The sequence below is a fragment of the Molossus molossus genome, unplaced genomic scaffold (genome assembly GCF_014108415.1).
Source record: "Molossus molossus isolate mMolMol1 unplaced genomic scaffold, mMolMol1.p scaffold_m16_p_1, whole genome shotgun sequence".
Taxonomy (NCBI): Eukaryota; Metazoa; Chordata; class Mammalia; order Chiroptera; family Molossidae; genus Molossus; species Molossus molossus.
In genome coordinates, this window is record NW_023425344.1 from 164,355,612 (window position 1) to 164,375,797 (window position 20,186).

The 20,186-nt window shown below is 36.8% G+C and overlaps 1 protein-coding gene across 8 annotated transcripts in view; it reads right to left on the reverse strand.

Annotated features, from left to right (window-relative positions):
* Positions 1-20,186, reverse strand: part of HECTD1 (HECT domain E3 ubiquitin protein ligase 1) — a 102,257-nt gene that overhangs the window by 13,901 nt on the left and 68,170 nt on the right. For 5 of the 8 annotated variants that reach the window (XM_036239698.1, XM_036239677.1, XM_036239670.1 and 2 more), the window contains 8 exons: positions 19,315-19,481; positions 19,044-19,220; positions 15,382-16,218; positions 14,481-14,702; positions 7,556-7,689; positions 6,626-6,748; positions 2,969-3,125; positions 1,030-1,252 (listed from right to left, as the gene is read on the reverse strand). In XM_036239698.1, the coding sequence (XP_036095591.1) occupies positions 1,030-1,252; positions 2,969-3,125; positions 6,626-6,748; positions 7,556-7,689; positions 14,481-14,702; positions 15,382-16,218; positions 19,044-19,220; positions 19,315-19,481 (2,040 nt within the window). The remainder of the gene's footprint in view (positions 1-1,029; positions 1,253-2,968; positions 3,126-6,625; positions 6,749-7,555; positions 7,690-14,480; positions 14,703-15,381; positions 16,219-19,043; positions 19,221-19,314; positions 19,482-20,186) is intronic. The other 3 variants (XM_036239660.1, XM_036239652.1, XM_036239687.1) reach the window with 3 other exon arrangements.

Consider the following 20,186-nt stretch of genomic DNA (forward strand, 5'->3'; position numbering starts at 1 on the left):
CTATCTCTGAAATCAATAAAGGGAAAAAAAAAACTTGAATGGGGGGATTGGCATGACGATCTTCTGTTCTATCTCAAAAGGACCTAGATTACTTTATTGGATATTATGTAAGATTATCAATGTTAGCCCTGGCTGGTCTGGCTCAGCGTTAGAGCATCAGCCCACGGACAAAAGAGACCAGGGTTCGGTTCCCACTAAGGGCACATACTTCAGTTGCAGTTTGTCCCTGGCCCTCGTTGGGGTTGTGTGGTGGCAACCAGTCGATGTGTCTCTCTCACATCGATGTTTCTCTCTCTCTCTCTCTTCCTTCTTCTCTCCCTCCTGCTCTATCTGAAGATAAATGCAAAAATGTCCTCAAGTGAGGATTAAAAAAAATAAAAGATTATCAATGTTAAAAGAACATCAGAAAAATACACTAATAAAAGTACAGTCAAATAAAGTTATGTAATTACTTATTATTTCTATAATATAAATATGTAATAATATAAAATATGTATAAATTAATATGGTATAAAATATAAGCATATTTTACATAAATAGTAAACTATTGCTATAGGTAATACTGAGCACTTTCTACGTCATGGAGATTACTGAAACATTTTACATATATTAATTCATTGACTCCTCACACTCTCATTTTACAGATTAGGAAAGTGAGGTACTAAAATGTTAAATACATTTGTCCAAGGTCACTGATAATTATTTGTTGAATGAATGAAACAACAAAGAGAGGAAAGCTTAACTCACAGACCCCAAAACAAATAACAAATAGAAAACATTTAGTATTTCATACACAATCCCAGTCAAAGAGTTCAATAATTGTTACATGAGGAACTAATTTTGATTATTTCTAAAGTTCCTTTGAGTTGTAAGCATCAGGAGTCAAAAATGAATGTATTTGTTCCTGTAAACCAAAATAACAACAACTAAATCTTTTCTGTTCCTATAATCCAAATATAGAAATACAATGCTTCTTGGCTCACATACTATGAAAACATCAACTTAAAAATTTAAATAAAAATCTCTTACGTGTATGTTGGCTCCCAAATACGCCTAAGTTTATCTGATTTCACACTGCCATTACAGGATAATTGAAGTAATTTTTGTACATAGTAAAAGATGGTTGATCTAAAATTAGTGAGGGGTAATTCAACCTCACGAGTTGTTCCAAGACCCGTTACTTTCAAAGTGAGGGCTAATCGAGGTGATGGAGTACATTCAACTTCTTCCAAAAGTTCCGAATGAGGTGTTCCTAAAAATATGAAAGACATAAAAAACAATTACACTAAAACAAGCGGTCCAGAAAGAACACTGCAATAGGAGACAAGGCTATGTGAAATATAAACCCTTCTGCCATATGTATTAGCTGATGAGGTCAGTTACTTAAGACTCTACTAGCCTCAACACTAATTTTTTTAAAAATGAGAATATACCTAGGTTACTTAAAAACTGAGTATAGAGTAGGATTTACGCATGATAATGAATCTTTCATTTTAACATATGCTAACCAAATGAGTATTTTAAAAAAATATTCATATTTCTACATCCAGAGAAACATGACATACATTGGTCAATAACTGACAACCTTTTGTTTATACTGAAGGAGTGGGCTGTAAGGGACACATACACACACATGCACGCATGTGCACAATTAGGTTCATAGTATATTTGACAGTATTCTCCTCTTATTTATTAGAACAGGAATATTTTCCTCATATCATTAGATAAGAGTTTTTAAGTGATTTATTCGCTGTATGACATCACATTGTACCTCTAATCAAATCCTCTTCTCTAACTCTGATCCTCCTGTCTCCCTTATTAGTACACTGGTGATTACAATTATCAGTATAATTATTATCTCAACCAGATAATCTCCCCATTTCAAAATGCTTACTTAATCATACCTGCAAAATCTCTTTTGTCATGTTAGGGTAACATATTCACAGATTCTGCAGGGTAGGATCTATATAATTTTTGGGGGGGCCATTAGTGTACTTACCACACACAAAATCGAGTTGCACCTCTATATAGCTTTTCAAAGTAAAAGATGAACAGAAATAATCCCTAGCAATTTTGATCCAGTAGGAAATAAAACAGAAATTACCCATCTTTAAATGAAGCCTTGCTTTTTAAATTACACAAATAGCCCAACTAGTGTGGCTCAGTGGTTGAGCATCGACCCATGCATCAGGAGGTTACCAGTTTGATTTCCGGGCGGGGCACATGCCCAAGTTGTGGGCCCCATCCCCAGTGGGGGACATGCAGGAGGCAGCCAATCGATGTTCTTTCTCATTGATGTTTGTATCTCTCTCTCCCTCTCCTTTCCCCTCTCTCTAAAAATAAAGGAAAAAAAAAAAGTTTAATATATAAATAAATAAAATTACACAAATACAAGTGTTTTTAAAAGAATGTATCTGGCCCTGGCCACTTTGGCTCAGCAGTTGGAGTTTCAGCCTGCAGACCAGAGAGTCCTGGGTTCAGTTCTCGCTAGGCCCTAGCAGCTAGGGGTACGTACCAAAAAAAAAAAAAAAAAAAAGTATCTCTTCTTTTTAAAAAGTATATATATATATTTTTAAATCCTGGCCTGAGGGCATTTTTCTATTTATCTTCAGATAGGATGGGAGGAAGAAAGGGGAAGGGGGAGGGGGAGGGGGAAGGAAACATTGACATGAGAGGGACACATCCACTGGTTGCCTCCCGCACAACCCCACCAGGGCCAGGGACGAACCGCTACCAAGGTATGTGCCCTTGACTGTAATAGAAGCTGAAACTCTTTAGTCCCTGGGCCGATGCTCTAACTGCTGAGCCAAACTGGCCAGGCCTAAAAAATCTATTTTTTAAGGACTGTAGCTGATATACAGGTTTCTCCGGAAAACTTTTATTTATAGTCTTCATATTATTTTTCTAATTGTATATAATTATCTTATTATTTTTTAAAATTAACACACAAAAACTAAATATACTGTACCAGGAGGTGGAATTTCTAGATCAGTTGTCTGCTGGACATTAGTACGACCCGGCCTAGGATCAAAAGCAGGAACCAAAGCAGAAAACTGCCGCTTAAGTACATAGTCATCGTCCCATGTCCTCCGGCGTCCTCCTTTAGTCTCATACTCTTCTTCTTCCTATTAAAATAAAATTTCACATACACACATTATAAAAGTTCATTATTGTGAAAGTGATGTACTATCTATAAAATAAGGCGTATGTTTAATTTATTCTCTATAGCTTTTACACCTCCTTAATTAGTCATATTTCTTAAGCACAAAATGAACCAACATAAACATATACAGGTAGTATATACATTTCTTAACAATTTGTTTGTCAAAAGTAAGATGCATTAGTGGTGGTTAAACAAATCTACATGAGATAAAATGACGAAGAACCATATACATTACATATATTGTACCAATGTCAATTTCCTGGTTTTCAAATTGCACTCTAATTGTGTAAGATGTAACCAATGGAAGAAATTGGGCAAAGGTTGCCTAACACTTCTCTATACCATCTTTGCATTTCCCAGTGAACCTATAATTATTTTTAAATAGGTGCTTTTTAAAAAAAGTAAATTGTATTATATATTGAATTACACAAAACTACATATAATCCGTGGGAGTTGCTTTAAATTACTATGGGGCAAATAAAACAAGTTTGACAAAGTGTTGAAATCAAATGATGGGTTCTTGGGGCTTTAACATACTATTCTACTTCCTGTATGTTTGAAAATTTCCAAAATAAATGTTTTTTAAGAAACATTTTCCCCTCTCCTTCTCTTTTAGTATCAATAAAAAAGAGATCCATGAACTGTAAATGTCTGATGTCATCATTTTAAATAATTATGGGACTTCCAGTCAAGATGGCGGCATAGGTAAATGTGGTATCGCGTCCTCCCACAATCACATCAACTAAACTATAAAGTTACAACTAAACTATAGAACCACCACCATTCAAAACCACCTGAAATCAAGCTGAATGGAAGCTCTATAAATACAAAATTAAAGAAGCAGCCACATCGAGACTGGTAGGAGGCGGAGATGGACAGCCTGATCCCACACCCACATGAGGGGGAAAAAAAATTAGAAGGACAACTCAGCTGGAAGGTCCTCCCTAAGGACTGAGGGGTCCCAGTCCCACACCAGGCACCCAGCTAAGGATTCCAGTGCCAGGAAGAGCATCCCCACCACTTCTTACTGGAAAAACCAGCAGGAACTGAGGCTCAGGGAGGCTGAGGCTTCTGGAGCCCCAGGCAGCTCCTCTTAAAGGGCCCACACATGGACTTACTCAGACTCCTACCCTCCAGGCTCCAGTGTGGGACAGGCAGCTAGAAAGGCACCAGAGACATATGAGGAAGAACTGAGCTGTTTGCCTTTAGAGCAAGGGCTGTAGGGGCAGCTTTCTCCTGGACAGATGTGGTATCAGAGGCCTTTGTACTTTAGGTGAGCCCTTCCCTAGGGCGGCAGACAGCCTCAATATCTGGGGCTCCAGCAACCTGGCTCACACGGTTTGCCCCATCCCACCCAACTTTCAGGCCCACCCAAGCTGTTGCCAGTTGCTTTACCATAGGACTGGCCTGTCTTGGATCCTGCTTCAGGTTTTCCTAGCCCTAAACCTCTTAAGTAATACACAGAAACAAACACAGGAAGGCAACCAAAATGAGGAGGCAAAGAAACAGGTTCCAAACAAAAGAACAGAACAAAACTCCAGGAAAAGAACTAGGCGAAATGGACACAAGTAACCTAAGAAATGCAGAGTTCAAAACACTGCTTATAAGGATGCTCAATGAACTTAGTGAGAACCTCAGCGAGCTTAGTGAGGGCCTCAAGAGCATAAAAAGGAGCAGTCAGAAATGAAGGATGCACAGTCAGAAATGAAGGAGGCACTAACTGAAATAAAGAATAATTTACACAGATTCAATAGTAGAGCAGGTAAAGCCAAGAAGCAAACCATTGATTTGAAATATAAGGAAGCAAAAAACACCCAATCAGAACAGCAAAAGGAAAAAAGAATCCAAAAAAATGAGGAGAGTGTAAAGAGCCTCTGGGACAACTTAAAGCATACCAACATTCGCATCTTGGGGGTGCCAGAAGAAGAGAGAGAACAAGAAATTGAAAACCTATTTGAAATAATAATGGCAGAAAACTTCCCTAACTTGGTGAAGGAAACAGACATACAAGTCCAGGAAGCACAGAGTCCCAAGCTAAATGAACCCCACCCAAGAGGCCCACACACATCATCATCAAAATGCAAAAGGTTCAAGACAAAGAGAGGATTTTTAAAGCAGCAAGAGAAAAGCAGTTAGTTACCTACAAGGGAGTTCCCATAAGACTGTCAGCTAATTTCTCAAAAGAAACTCTGCAGGCCAGAAGGGAGTGGCAAGAAATATTCAGAGTGATGAAAAGCAAGAACCTACAACCAAGATTACTCTATCCTGCAAAGCTGTCATTTAGAATCGATGGCCATATAAAAACTTTCCCAGACAAGAAAAAGTTAAAGAAGTTCATCACCACCAAACCGTTATTATATGAAATGTTGAAGGGTCTTTTTGAAGAAAAAGATACAATATATGAACAAACAAAATGGCAATGAATACATATCTATCAACAATTGAACCTACAAACAAAATGAACAAACACAACAGAAACATTCTCATAGATACAGAAAACATTTCGTTGGTTGCCAGATGGGAGGAGGGTTGGGGGAATGGGTGAAAATGGTGAAGGGATTAAAAAGTACAAATTGGTTGTTAGACAGATAAACCTCAAAGGAAAGGGGGGTGGGAAGAGATAAACCCAAGAACTTATATGTATATATGCATAATCAATGGACACAGACAACAGTTTGGGGAAAGGCAAGAGAGGGGCGGGAGTAGGGAGGAGGGGGTCAATAGTGGAAAAATGAGGCACATCTGCAATACATTCAACAATAAATTTTAAAAAATAATAATAATGTATGTACTTCATTACACACACATAGCACCTTATATTTTGAACATATAATTGAAATTATCTTTCATAACAAATCAAACTGACATTTCACAGTTCTGAGCCAGAATGTCTGGTTTTTCATCCTGGATGCAACACTATGTGTGAATTTTAAAACCATCCTCTGAAAGCCCTGGCCAGTATAGCTCAGTGGCTGGAATGTCGGCCCACAAACCAAAGGGTTGCAAGTTCGATTCCTAGTCAAAGGGCAGGTATCTGGGTTGCCAGTTCAATCCCAGATCACTGGGCGCATGCGAGAGGCAACAAATTCATATTTGTCTCTCGCATCGATGTTTCTCAATGTTTTTCTCTCTCCCCCTCCCTCCCTCCCTTCCACTTTAGAAAATCAATGAAAAAAATATCCTTATAAGTATAGATAATAGCTATTAATCATTTTAGTATATGTTTATTAATCAAAGGCCAAGAGGGAGGGGCTTTAAGTCAGAAACTCCTGTATGTATTATACCAGAGCAAGCTGGACTCTATCTGGAACATAGAATCCAAGCAATTGAAGAAGTTTCCTTTTGTTTATTTTAATTTTTTAATTCTCTCTCCTTCCCCCATGTATTTTTTTAGGCATTTCGGTTGATACTTTACTGAAAAGGAAAAAAATACATTGTAGGGAAGAAACATGAAGATATTACCTGCTCCCCAATAGGTCGGCTTCCACCTCCAGCAGGAACCTGTGGCAGCTGAGAGGTAACAGCATGGTGCGTTACATCAGAGCGGGAGCCGGCTCGCCGCTGCAGCGATGGACGCCTCAGAATCTGAATTTTAAAAATGTGTAGAGACGTCATATTATTTGATCCATATATATCCTTATTCAGCCTTGACCTAAAACTATTAATCGATATTACCAAAACTGTCATTAAAAAACTTAATATTTTAGCCATCTTCAGAAGTTATAAAATGAATGTTTTAAATTCATTATGCATCACATACAAACCTTCACAAGAAATATGCTAATATACTGTTTCCTAAGCAACATATACTAAAAGTATTTGAGTTCTTCATCCCATTAAAGCTCAACTTATGAAGGTTTCTGAAATCTAATAACATTTTATAAATAAAAAATATACTTTACAATAAAGAGTATTTTCAGACACAAGTTCAATTCAAAGACCATCATAGTGGTTAAACACTACAATTCTGCATCATACCGCCTAAGTTTAGATCCCCACTTTTCCACTTAACTCTTATTAATTAGGGCAAATGACTTTTTCTATGCCTGTACCTCATCATAGTTCTTAAGGACTGATGAGAACACAGACACTGCTTTCAAAACAGTAGGCACTAAAATTCTATGTATAATTATTGCAGAACCTTAAAAATTATATTCCTTAGGATTGGTGGTTTAAACCTGTTAAAACATTAGTATGTGACCCTGAGTTATTTTTCATATATAATCATAAATGCTCTGATTAAAAGCATTTTTGTTAATTAACCACATTTTTCATACTGGTACCATATTTCCTTGCTTCAAAATTTAACCGAGACTTTGCTTTTCAAAACTCTATTCATTTCAATTATAAATATCATATCTTAGGTAAGAGAATGGGGGACTCTCTCTCTACCATAACCTCCTCGTATTCCTGGTCCTCCTGATTGTCATCTTCATTTTCATCATCTTCCTCATCTGGCTCAGGCAAGTCCTCATCATCATCTAGTTCAGCTAACAGAGTACTGGCACGGCAGCTGTCAAGGAAATCTAGAAAACAAAACCAACAACCTTACTCTCAACACAATTAACAAAGCATAACAAAATATCTTTGTTAAGATTTTTCAAAACAAAGGGTGAAATTAAAAGGGACAAATATAAAGACCACACTTAGTGATGTCAACCTCCTTCCACCACACATACAGGTTGACTAACTTCAGTAAATTGCCACAAGCATGGCAGAAATCGACATAGGATAAAGGATGACCATAAACTAACTCCAAATCTACAAAATCGTAATATAAAAGGTTAACAATAGGAACTATGTTAAAATATAACAACAACCATATTATCAATCTCTGCATAAGTCACAGTTAGCATAACATGGTGGAAAGATAACACTTTGGAGTCATTCACTGTCAACAAGTATCTAGTGAGTACCTACAATGGGCCAAGAATTGTGTTAGGCACCAGGTGTATGTACAGTCATGAGCCACATAGTTCGAGCCAATATTTCTCACAGATCATTTTTATATTACCTATAATAGCGACATAAAGTACTTTTTCATGCAGTAATGTGAATAATGTCTTTTGGTGATTGGGACTGGGGTAGGAAGTACTTGTGTTTTTATGGCTTTGGTCACTGAAATGGTTGTGATGAGTTTTATTTGGAGCACTTTTTTTAAAAAAAGTACACATAAAGATGTTTATGTCTTCATTCCCAGTTGTTAACGTACTGGACCATCCCAAAGACATTTCCAGATGCTAGACCTTGGAAGGAACATAGCCGGCTCACTTGCATGCTCAAGTTGTCGCCTACACACACAATCTTTCTCTCTGTGGTATATATATAACTTCTAGAGCTATACAGTCAAGCGCTGCATAACAATGTTTTGGTCAATGACAGATAACATATCCGATAGTGGTCCCACTAAGATTATAATCGAACTGAAATATTCCTATTGCATTGCACAATGCATTTCTCATGTGTTTGTGGTGATGGTGGCATAAACAAACCTACTGCATTGGCAGTATAACATGTATAATTAGGTAAAGTACATAGTAATTCATAAAGATAATAAATGACTATGTTACTGGTTTCTGTATTTACTCACCAGATACTCTTTATCATTATTGTAGAGTGTACTCTTTCAACTTATAAAAGAGTTTGCTGTAAACAGTATGCTATATTACGCCAGCAGCAGTCTCATACGTATCATGTTTACCATGTCTCTTAATTGATCATTTTCTCTTGTGCCTGATTTACCCTTGTGTTTTATAAATTCAGTGTAGCTTAAGTGTACAGTGTTTATAAAGTCCATAGTAGTGTACCTTCACATTCACTTACCACTCACACACTGACTCACTTCCAGTCCCGCAAGTTCCATTCATGGCAAGTGCCCTACATGAGTGTACCATTTAAAAAATCTTTTGCACCGTATTTTTACTGTACATTTTCTATGTTTAGATACACAAAAATCTGTTATAACTGCCTACAGTATTCAGTACAATAACATTATGTGCACGTTTGTAGCCTGAAGTAAGAAGACAAACCATAAAGCCTCGGTCCATAGGAGGCTAAATATACCATCTAGGTTTGTGTAGATGGTACAAAAATAAAATTGCCTAATGATGCATTTCTCAGAATGTACCCCAGTACATGATTACTGCTGCAAACAGAATAGACATGGTCTGAGCCCCTATGGAAGTTACAGGGAAGAGAAGCATTTATAAAGTAAACAAATGAATATATTCATATAAACTATAAAAGATCTTATGAGGGAAAAGAACAAAGGATGTCAACCAGAGACCTGGGTTTAGTTGTGTGACCTGGCAAGTTACTTAAAGATAATGACTACTTGCCCTGGCCAGTTTGGCTCAGCGGTTAGAGCGTTGGCCTGCGGTCCGGAGAGACCCGGGTTCGGTTCCCACTAAGGGCACGTACTTCGGTTGCAGTTTGTCCCCGGCCCTGGTTGGTTGTGCGGGTGGCAGCCACTCGATGTGTCCCTTCACGTCAATGTTTCTCTCTCTCTCTCTCTCCCTTCCTCTCTCTCCCTCCCACTCTATCTGTACAAAAAAATGGAAAAATATCCTCGGGTGAGGATTAAAAAAAAAAGATAATGACTACTTAAGGATAATTATTTATGGAATAATGTATATACCATCTTCATATTATCCATGATATAGCACAGAAGGAAATTAAATAAACTTGAATCCCTTTTACCTACATCCTTCTCAGGATCTCTCTCTCCCTCAAAATAAAGACTGTCAAATTTACATTGTCTCACATAATGAAGATGCTGACAAGCTGTTCTTCACAAGAACTGAAAACAAAAGGAGGAATAATGAACCCTGGCTGGTTTGGTTCAGTGGTTTGGCCCGCAGACCAACAGGTCTCAGGTTCAATTCCTGGTCAAGGGCATATACCTGGGTTGCCAACAGGTTGGATCTCAGGCCCCAGATGAGGTTGTGAGGGAGGCAACAGTCAATGTGTCTCTTGTCACATCGATGTTTCTCTCTCTCTCCCCACCCCCTTCCATTCTATCTAAAAATCAATGGAAAAATATCCTTGGGTGAGGATTAGCCAAAAAAAAAAAAAAAAAAAGAAATAATGGGACTAAAACAAAAGTTGTTTACCGGATCTAAAAGAAAAAAATTCTAGTGACTAAAAGACAGTGTATACACACCATATTCCGAAAGAACATACATAAGAAAATTTATAATTATTGAGTCGACACCTGCATCTGCAGCCCTCTGAACCAAATGTATTTTAAGTCTGTCTAATAATTACATATGACTAAAACATCAATTCCTTTTATTGGATGACTAGAAGAAAGAGGCCTGATACTATTTGATTAGTTTCTAAGATACACAGTTGATAGCACTTTAATATTCTGAAATTAGCCCGGCTGGTGTGGCTCAGTGGTTGAGCATCAACCCATACACCAAGAGGTTGCTGGTTTGATTCCCAGTCAGGGCACATGCCCGGGTTGTGGGCCCAATCCCTAGTGGGGAACATGCAGGAGGCAGCCAATCGATGTTTCTATCTCTCTCTCCCTTCCTCTCTCTAAAAATAAATAAAGAAAAAAATTTAATATTCTGAAATTAAAATGTATCTTGTTTTTAAATCTTCAGATAGAGTGGGAGGAAGAGAGAGGGAGAGAAAGGGTGAGAGAAAACAACATTGATGTGAGGACACGTTGACTGGTTGCCTCCTGCACGACTCCGACCAGGGCAGGGGATGAACCGCAACTGAGGTATGTGCCCTTGGCCAAAATCAAACCCAGGACTCACTGATTCGCGGGCCAACACTCTATCGCTGAGCCACACTGGCCAGGGCTCAGAATGTATCTTATAAGCAACAGCAAGTCACAGCTAAACTTGCAACACTTTTTCCTTAGTGACATAAAATAATGGCATCTCTTATACTAATGGTATCTTAAAATTGATAAATATATTACCCCTAATACATGTAAGGTGTCATCCTGCAATTTAGGCAGTAGATCTCATAAACATGATGTAGTAGTCATATATACAGTAAATTAACTCCATTTTTGGTTCGTTTTTAAGGAAAAATCATCTAACTTTATATATGTATGTTACAATTCACTGAAGTCGGGTTCTTTTTTTAACTCATCTTCCCTCCCCCCTCTTTTAATATGTTTGTATTGATATTTTAGGGAGAGAGAGAGTGAAACATTGATGTCAGAGAAAAACATCAATTGACTGCCTCCTGCATGCCCCCTACTGGGGATCAAGTCTGCAACCTAGGCATGTGTCCTGATCAGGAATCAAGCCTGGACCTCTAAGTCCATGGGATGATGCTCAATCCACTGAGCCGCACCGGCCAGGCAACTCATCTTCCCTTTTTATCAGAGTATAAGAATGTTTTCAAATGCTCCTTATTTTCATAGATCTGACCATATCACAAAATCAAATCATGTTCCTTAAAATGTAACAGTAAAAGTTTGCACATGCAGAAATTACTTTGGAAGACGGATATTACTTTGAGCCTTCATAGCAGTACTTTTACAGTCCTCTAGTTTTAGGAATGTGGAAAAGGACATTTTAATCATCTAACAATATTAAAAAGGCAACCAGTAGCCCTCATTAATATTCTCTCTCATTAGCATACCCACAACTTTCTTAACCTTCAGATGATAAAGAACTAAAGCCTGACTTTAACATGTTAACAAATGAGTAGAAGAAGGAGAGGGCATCCATGAGAAAAACTAAAGTGGAAAATACCTTATTCAAACAATTTAAAATATTCTGGTATAACAATCATCATCTTCATTTGCTATCTACACATTTAAAAGATAAAGTAGAAAAAAAAATGTAATAATTGTCCTAAAACCATACAATGTCAGAACCAATTCTTAGCTTGGAATAGGCGGCCACATTCTCAGAAAATAAGAAAACATTAAAATGAGATACATAAAATAGTACTTAAAGTGTATCTTCATATACATTTTTTATATACTCAGGTAAGAATTTTTTTAAAAAAGCAATATAATCTAGGATCTGTGGGAAGAGTATTCCAAAACAATAATAATCGGAGTGCAGGTCAGCAATTATTTCTTTGGAAATTTACCCTAAGGAAATGTGCAATAACATAGTTCAAAGATGTTCATTCATAACAATGTTTATGGTAATAAAAAACTAATTTAAATAACCAAAATGAAGAATTCACTAAATAATGATCATATAGTCAATAGTGGAATATTTGGCAGCCATTTCAAATAGTAGAAATCCATAAAACCATGTGAAAATATTTCACAACATACTGAGAGAAAAGAGCTCTCTAGAAAGAATATAATCTATTTTTGCTTAAAGAGAGAACACAGCCCGGCCAGTGCGGCACAGTGGTTGAGCATCGACCCATGCACTAAGAGGTCGCCATTACCAGTCAGGACACATGCCCAGGTTGTGGGCCTGATCCCCAGGGGCAGGGCATGCAGGAGGCGGCCAACTGATGTTTTCTCTCATCGATGTTTCTATCTCTCTCCTTCTCCCTTCCTCTTTCTAAAATGCAATAAAGAAAAAAAAATTTATATAAAAAATAAATAAAATAAAGTGAGAGAACATAGCCCTGACTGGTGTGGTTCAGTGGTTACAGCATCAGTTCACGCAGGAAGGGTCACAGGTTTGATTCCCAGTCAAGGGCATGTACCTGAGTTGCAGGTTCGATCTCCGGCCCCAGTCAGGATGCATGCAGGAGTCAACCAATCGATGTGTCTCTCACATAAGTAACTCTCTCTCTCTCTCTCTCTCTCTCTCTCTCACTCCCCTCCTTCCCACTCTCCCTTCCACTCTCTGTAAAAATCAATGGAAAAATATATCCTCCAGGATGGATTAATAAAAACAAAAAAATGAAAAAATAAAAAGAGAACATACACCTTAAACAGTATGTATCAAATAACAGAGATTGTTCCTAGAAGGCGGATACTAGATTTTTGAAATATATTTTAATTGAGTCAAGTAGTTTTATCACTGACAACAGCACAGAAGCTATGATGATGTAATTATAGAACTTTCTAAGCAAAAATTAATTTGAAAAATTTATACATTACCTAATTAAGGAATTATTTCTAAAAGATCTCGATAATAGCTGTGATATTATGATTTATAATAGATATGTATTTGATCTTTATCTCTGTTTCAAGCACTGAGCTCCTAAAACCTTTGGAATTTCCTAAATGATAAAAACAATAGAGGTGTCTTTCATTTTTTATAACCAGAGTTGTTTTAATGAGGAGACTTGTGAAAAGCCCCTAGGTAATCTAAGGATGGGTGCTGGTTATGAATGGAACCAACCATAATTAGAGGATTAGAACTTTCAGCCCACCCTTCAGACCTCTGGGAGGGGAAGGAAGGGAAGCTGAAGACTGAGTTCAATCACCAACAGCTAATAATTTAATCGTGCCTAGATCATTAAACAAGCCTCTGAAAAAACCCAAAGGATGAGGTTCAGAGAGTTTCCAGGATAGGGGACAAAACACAAGCAGGAGATTCCAGGAGGTCCCCAAACTCCAAGGGGGCAGAAGGGCCTGTGCTTGGGATGGATCCTTTCAGACCTCACTCCATGGATCTCTTCTGTTTCCTGAATTATATTTTTTTATAATAAACTGGTTATCTAAATAAAATTTTTTCTTGACTCCTCTGAGTCACTCTAGCAAATGCATCCAACCTGAGGAGGGGGTCATGACCTCCAATTGATAGCCAGTCTCTCAGAGACAAAAATGACAACCTGTACTTGCAATTAGCTTCTGAAGGGAAGGGGGGAGTGGGGCTGTAGAATTAAGGTGTTAACCTGTGGAATCTGACACTATTTCAGGTAAGCAGATAATGTCAGAATTGAGTTGACTTGTAGGAAACCCCAGTTGGTGGTGTCTGAGAACTGCACAGTGTGGAAAAACTTCACAAATTATTTCATAGTCAGAGATGTCAGAAGTGAAGTATTCTGTATTGGGTAGAAGAGACACACAGGAGGAGTGTTTTTCCTCTTATATTACATTGTACAAGGAATATCACTTTACAAAGTTTAATAAGCCATTACACTTCTTCTCTGATAAAGATGTTAAATATCTGTTACGGCTCGTCTAATAAAACTTCATTAATGACAATATGCAAAAAAGGATAACACAAAAGTTCTTCTATATCTTTTTATAATCCAATAGTTTCTTATAGTCCCTCATATTATGTAACTTTTCATCTTACATAAAGATGTCATATTTGTTAAGAGACTAATTTTTTACTAATCAAAAGTTTAAAATCCCACCAGAAAAACATAGTAAAAGCATCACTATACAAATATCTGAATATTTTATACTATAACTTACCATATAAGGAATATTCTGCTTCCTGACCTGTGTCACTCTCACTGGAGGTTGATGTGAGGCTGGTGGTTAAAGTATTACTTAATGACTGACCAACTGATAAAACTGTTGTTGCTGTAGCTACGTTGCTGCTGCTAGTAACACTGGATGTTGACATTGTCACTGTTGATGTAGTACCAGGTGTGGTCAAATTAGGAAAACTCTGAGCACCCATAAGAGGAGAAGCTAAAGACAAAAATAAATCAAATCAGTACAAATTGGTAGGATTCTATAAACCTTAGAAAAACTAGGTTGCATATTTAGATAAAAGAATGAGATCATGAAACACTAAATTATTAAATGGCTGAAAAGCAACAACTTTGGGAACCCAACTGAAATCCAACTAAAAATTATTATTTTTATAGCACTATTATTTTTCAAAAAAATTAAGCCTAGCTTTTATAAAAAGTGAAATAATCAATGCAATAATTCCCAATAATATTTTCCAAAGGAACTACTTTGACCTGTTAGTAGTTTAACTTAGAATCAACTAACTTTCAGCAGTTAGTACCAATTTAGGACCAGCGTGATTCTCTGGTTTCAATAACTATTATGATATTTAATAGTTATCTATTTCCTCATGCAACTGTACTTAATGATTTATCATAGGAGTGAAAAACAGAAGTGTGTGATTGTTTTATCCTTTTAAAACAAGAGGTTCTTTATCACACCTGATCTGAATTCTTTAAATATGATTCTACAGAACTTAACTTCATATTCCTGAAGTGCTAAATTTGATTGAGTTGTATCTAACATGGTTAATGATCTAGTTAAAGGCTGAATCCAGAACCCACTGAACAAGAAAGTACTTTGCATCCCTCAGAGTGGAAAAGGCATTGGGTTCCATAAGGAAAAGCTCACTTACTTGCTGTGCTCATCACATTCCTCCCCAAAGTATTAGTGTTGTTATCACTGCTGCTTCGGCTTAGATTCATGTTGTTCGTGGCATTAGTCCGTGCTATGTTTGCCACTCTCCTTACAAAACTCTCCAAGCTAGATGTTTCTCTTGAGGACAGGTTAGGTACACTTGCACTAGAGCTCATAGGGGCCCCAGCAGCCAACAAAGAACTCACTGACAGTCTGTTACTTGCTGAGGAGCTAAGGGGTCGTTGTGAAGCTGCTTCTTTATTAGATAACTCAGATACTGAACTAACATCAGGAGAACTAACACTAACAATTCCCATGGATATTGCACTAGACTCCCCAGGAGTACGAACAGAATTATCAGGGCCTAACTTTCTTTCAGCATTTTCACTTCCCGTTTCCGCTGTTAAGGTACTGGTGCTTGCACTGGAAGATGACCCTACTTCTGTTTGAGGGACGTTTTCAGCAGATGAAAGAACAACAATTGGTTCATGGACATCAGCTCCTGAAACTATACTGTGTTCCATTACAATTTCTGATCTCCGTTCCGTTTTGGTCGAACCCAAGCTGATGTCGCTGCTACTGGCCACGCTACACACAGAACTGCTGCTTCCTTTTCTACTTGAGGAGCCTGCAGCAGCAGATGTCTTGTCTGGACAGTTGTTTTTCACCAAGCTGCTCCATGATTGCGTTGTGCCTGAAACAGTGGATGAAACAGGTTTGGGTGATGCCACTGTATCAGGGTCGTACCCTGGTGCAAGCTTGAGGTCAAATTTTCCTTCTGCGCCCATACGGTAAGAGTTTGAGCCACCAGCATCCCAGGTGACATCAATCCAGCCTGGAAAGGGACAGGAGTTTGTGAGACCCAGCAGAAAGCAGATAGGAGCGTGTCAGACAGTAGCTCCACAATATGGGATCAGCTTTTCATCAGTGTTGTCTGAATTTCTAGTCATTTAAGGTCTGCCAAGTAAAATTAAATTCGTTCTTTCATTTCTATTATTTCCGAACTGTTCATTTTGGTGATATTTAAAGACAATGTAAGGTTCCTGTTTATTTCTATTGGGGTATCTTTTAAGGGGAAAAACTGCCAAAAATTCTAAAAACAAAAACAAAAAAAATCTCATACAAATGGTAAAATACTGCTACTTCAGCAATATAGATGAAATCTAAGTAAAAGGTTTTTTAGTTACTAAATATGATTATGTGGTCAAATGTTCTTTATAGAAAAAAGTGCTGGCTTACCATTAATTTCTGAGTTTGGGCTAAATCCTATAATTGACAGACACAATATTCATATATCACTGTAGAAATTTTAGGTCACTAGCTCAAATAACACTAAGTTAGCATTTCGGTTGTGTTCTCAAAGTTCAGTGGTTACTTGGTTCTCTTATGATTAAGTTTAATAAATGTGAATAAGCACAGAAAAATCCTAAAAACAAAATTTTTAAAGTATGCTATGCTCTTTTACTAGAACCTGTATGCTAAAGCTAGTAACGTGTAAAGAACTAACGAGCAAAATAATATTCAATCTATATTTATTTGTACTTGGAAAATGATACATATTCTTTTTTAAAAAAGCAATTCACTTCTAAAAGCAGTAAAATAAAGTGCCTATAAAAGGAAACTAATAGAAATTTTACAATCTTATTTTAATGTTATAAACTAACTATACTTTATGGAAAAACACATAAAAGTGTTTAAGTATAACAAGTCTATCAAGTTCAAAAGTCCTTTGGCCATCACACACGTACCCCCATGCATGTGCACACAGGTACACACACATGTACACACACACACACGCACGTACCAAGTTCATGTATGTGTATGATGAGGTTCAGAGGGGTATAAGCAATACTGAATTACCTGTGGGGATTCTCAGCATATGAGTTCTTTGAGAGGAAAACTGTCCCAAATCTACATAATCTAGTTTATATAAGATTTCAATTGCCTCACTTTATTCTTTATGATGAAATAACCTCTGAAGAACCAACAATTAACTATCTCTTCTGCAACGTGGAAAAGTTTCAGAAAAGTAAAATAACATCTGCATTGTATTTGAAAGCTAAGAACTCTCTCTAATATAAAGGTTTTAAGGTACAACTAACAGGAATGGCCATCCTGGTGAGCCAAAACTCTGAATCTCTACATTTGTCAGATCAGCAAAAATACTGTAAGCCTTTCTTATATGCCAACTTCTGAAATTATAAGATTCCAATTTTCCTATGTACTTGCTTCAGTTGACTCCAGCACAAGAACAATGAAATGAATTCACATATCCCTAACAAGTCCTCACACTTAAAAGCAAAAACAATTTAGGAGAACTAGAATATTAACCAAGTATCATTAAGATACCTAAAAACAAAACACTTGAAGTTTCTGAGTTGAATGGTGCTACTGTCACCTCAACTATTACTGATTTTTAAGATTTCTGGCAGTTATGAAAATACACGCTCACTCACTGTACAACCTGCTATGATAACAATGCTTTGCAATTAGGTTATGACAACAGAGAAATGCGTTTGGTAGTAATACAATTCAAGGAACAGAATTTTAAAAGCAATAAAATCAAAGATTTTATCTAAGTAAATTATAATCTTTACCACATAGAACATGAATATATTCAGATATTAAATATTATTCTTTCTCCTAAGCACTATCACTTTTCCTAAGAACCCACCACTAATTAGGCAAATTATCCACTAATAAATCAGCCTTTCTAAGCCTTACAAGTTAATAAAAAAAGAACTAGTCATAATAGTTGAATCTGGGAGTTAATAGCAAATGGGTAAGGACTTCCCTAAAATCTACAGCATCAAAGGTTAAAATTGAACTTGATTTAAGGAATAATAACCATTACCAAAAGAAAGTTTAAAATCCCAAAGAAAAAAGCTGGTACTCTGGGATACACTGGGAAATACTTTATATCCAATAATAAATGAAAAGGCTATGATTCTTGTTCTATGCTTTACTGAAAACCAGTGACTAAAAACGTTCATTCTTTTACTTCTGTGTGACTTATAATACTTATAATAATAATAAAATATTGCCTGATTCCTGTCAGGCTAATGAGATAGAGAAAGTATAAAAAATTAAGATAAAGATCAATGAAAACTTACAAATAATAATCTTTTTTTAAAAAGCAGAAAATGTACCTAAGTGGATTCACTTATACTGGCTTAGTAATCACTTCAAAATATTAGCAATAGCCCTGGCCTGTTTGGCTCAGCGGTTAGAGCGTCGGCCTGTGGTCCAGAGAGACCCAGGTTCGGTTCCCACTAAGGGCACATACCTCGGTTGCAAGTTTGTCCCCGGCCCTGGTTGGGTCGTGCGGGTGGCAACCACTCAATGTGTCCCTTTCATATCGATGTTTCTCTCTCTCTTTCTTCCTCCCTATCTGAACAAAAAAATGGAAAATGTCCTCAGGTGAGGATTAAAAATATATATATATATTAGCAATAAGTTTTGAGTCAAAACCTAAGAATTTTAAAATTTCCCATATTTCTAAATATTTTTTTCCACTTTGTATGTGAAATCAATATATCAGTTCTTTAACATAATGCTAGGACATATATACAACTGATAATTATGCCAAAATAGCAAAAAGAAAATATTTTGTTATTTAAGTACTTAATTTCTACACTAAAATGCCAAGCACCTCCTCACCATTATGCAGTTCTCCAGTGACAGTGCCTTCTCCCTGTGGGCTGCCATCCTGATCTCGCCATTTCCAATCAAGCCCTCTGATTACACGAGCCCCTGGTACCATGTATTTCAGAACCTGGGAGCGTACTAGACGTCTCTGTCTTCTAAGATTAGCTTCTGCTTCCTTGGCTGCTTTTCCTGTAAGGTAAAAATGAAAGAAATGTAAACAAAACCACTTTAGATAAATGTAACTGTTTCAGTAAATTAGAAAAACCTACTATCATCTCTTTACCTAGCTGATCTTCACATACTCCATTTACAGTGCCATAAAGTTCGAATCCAGAGAGTGAGAGGTAGTGAGTTTGACCACTAGCATTCTTCCCCATCTGTTTAATTCTCACATGTCGCCATCCTTGTTTCTCATCCTTTGGTGGATCAAGAGGCCAGGTTGCTGTTGACCTATGAATATGTTAAGGAAAAAATTGTGTAGTGTTTTAAAACAGATGAAAAGATGTTTAAGGTACAGAATACCTTTTATCTTTTTTTTTGTTTTTTTTATTTTTATTTTTTCAGAAGACTTATTACATGATAGAGAACTATAGGAAAAACAAACTTTCATACTCAGTCAACAGTTTGCTACACAAAAATAAAGAAATCAAAGGGGAAAATATAGTACTTAAGACAAAAATGTAAATATGAAATGTTTAAATATATACTATTAATTTGACTCATAACATTAAAGGATTTATAATTAATAAAATCCAAAGAAATAAGAAATTTTATAAGTGACAAATATGCGTTTATGATGAAAAAGGTTTTTTAAATTTTTGCAAATTAAAACACTTTTTTTTTTCTTTGACTTGAGAGAAAGAGAGAAAAAGGAGAGAGACAGAAACACTGATGAGAGAGAACATCGAATGGTCGCCTCCTGCATGCTCCCCACTGGGGATCATGCCCACAACATGCCCTGACCAGGAATCAAACCAGCAACCTCTTGGTGCATGGGTCGATGCTCAACCACTGAGTCACACCAGCCAGGCTCTTGCAAACTTTTAAATTATATATTTAAATATTAACTTTAAAGCCTAAAAATATTATCTAACAAAAGAAAATATTATCTAGTAATCCTAGTTAAGAAGCTCATTCTATACTACATCAAACACA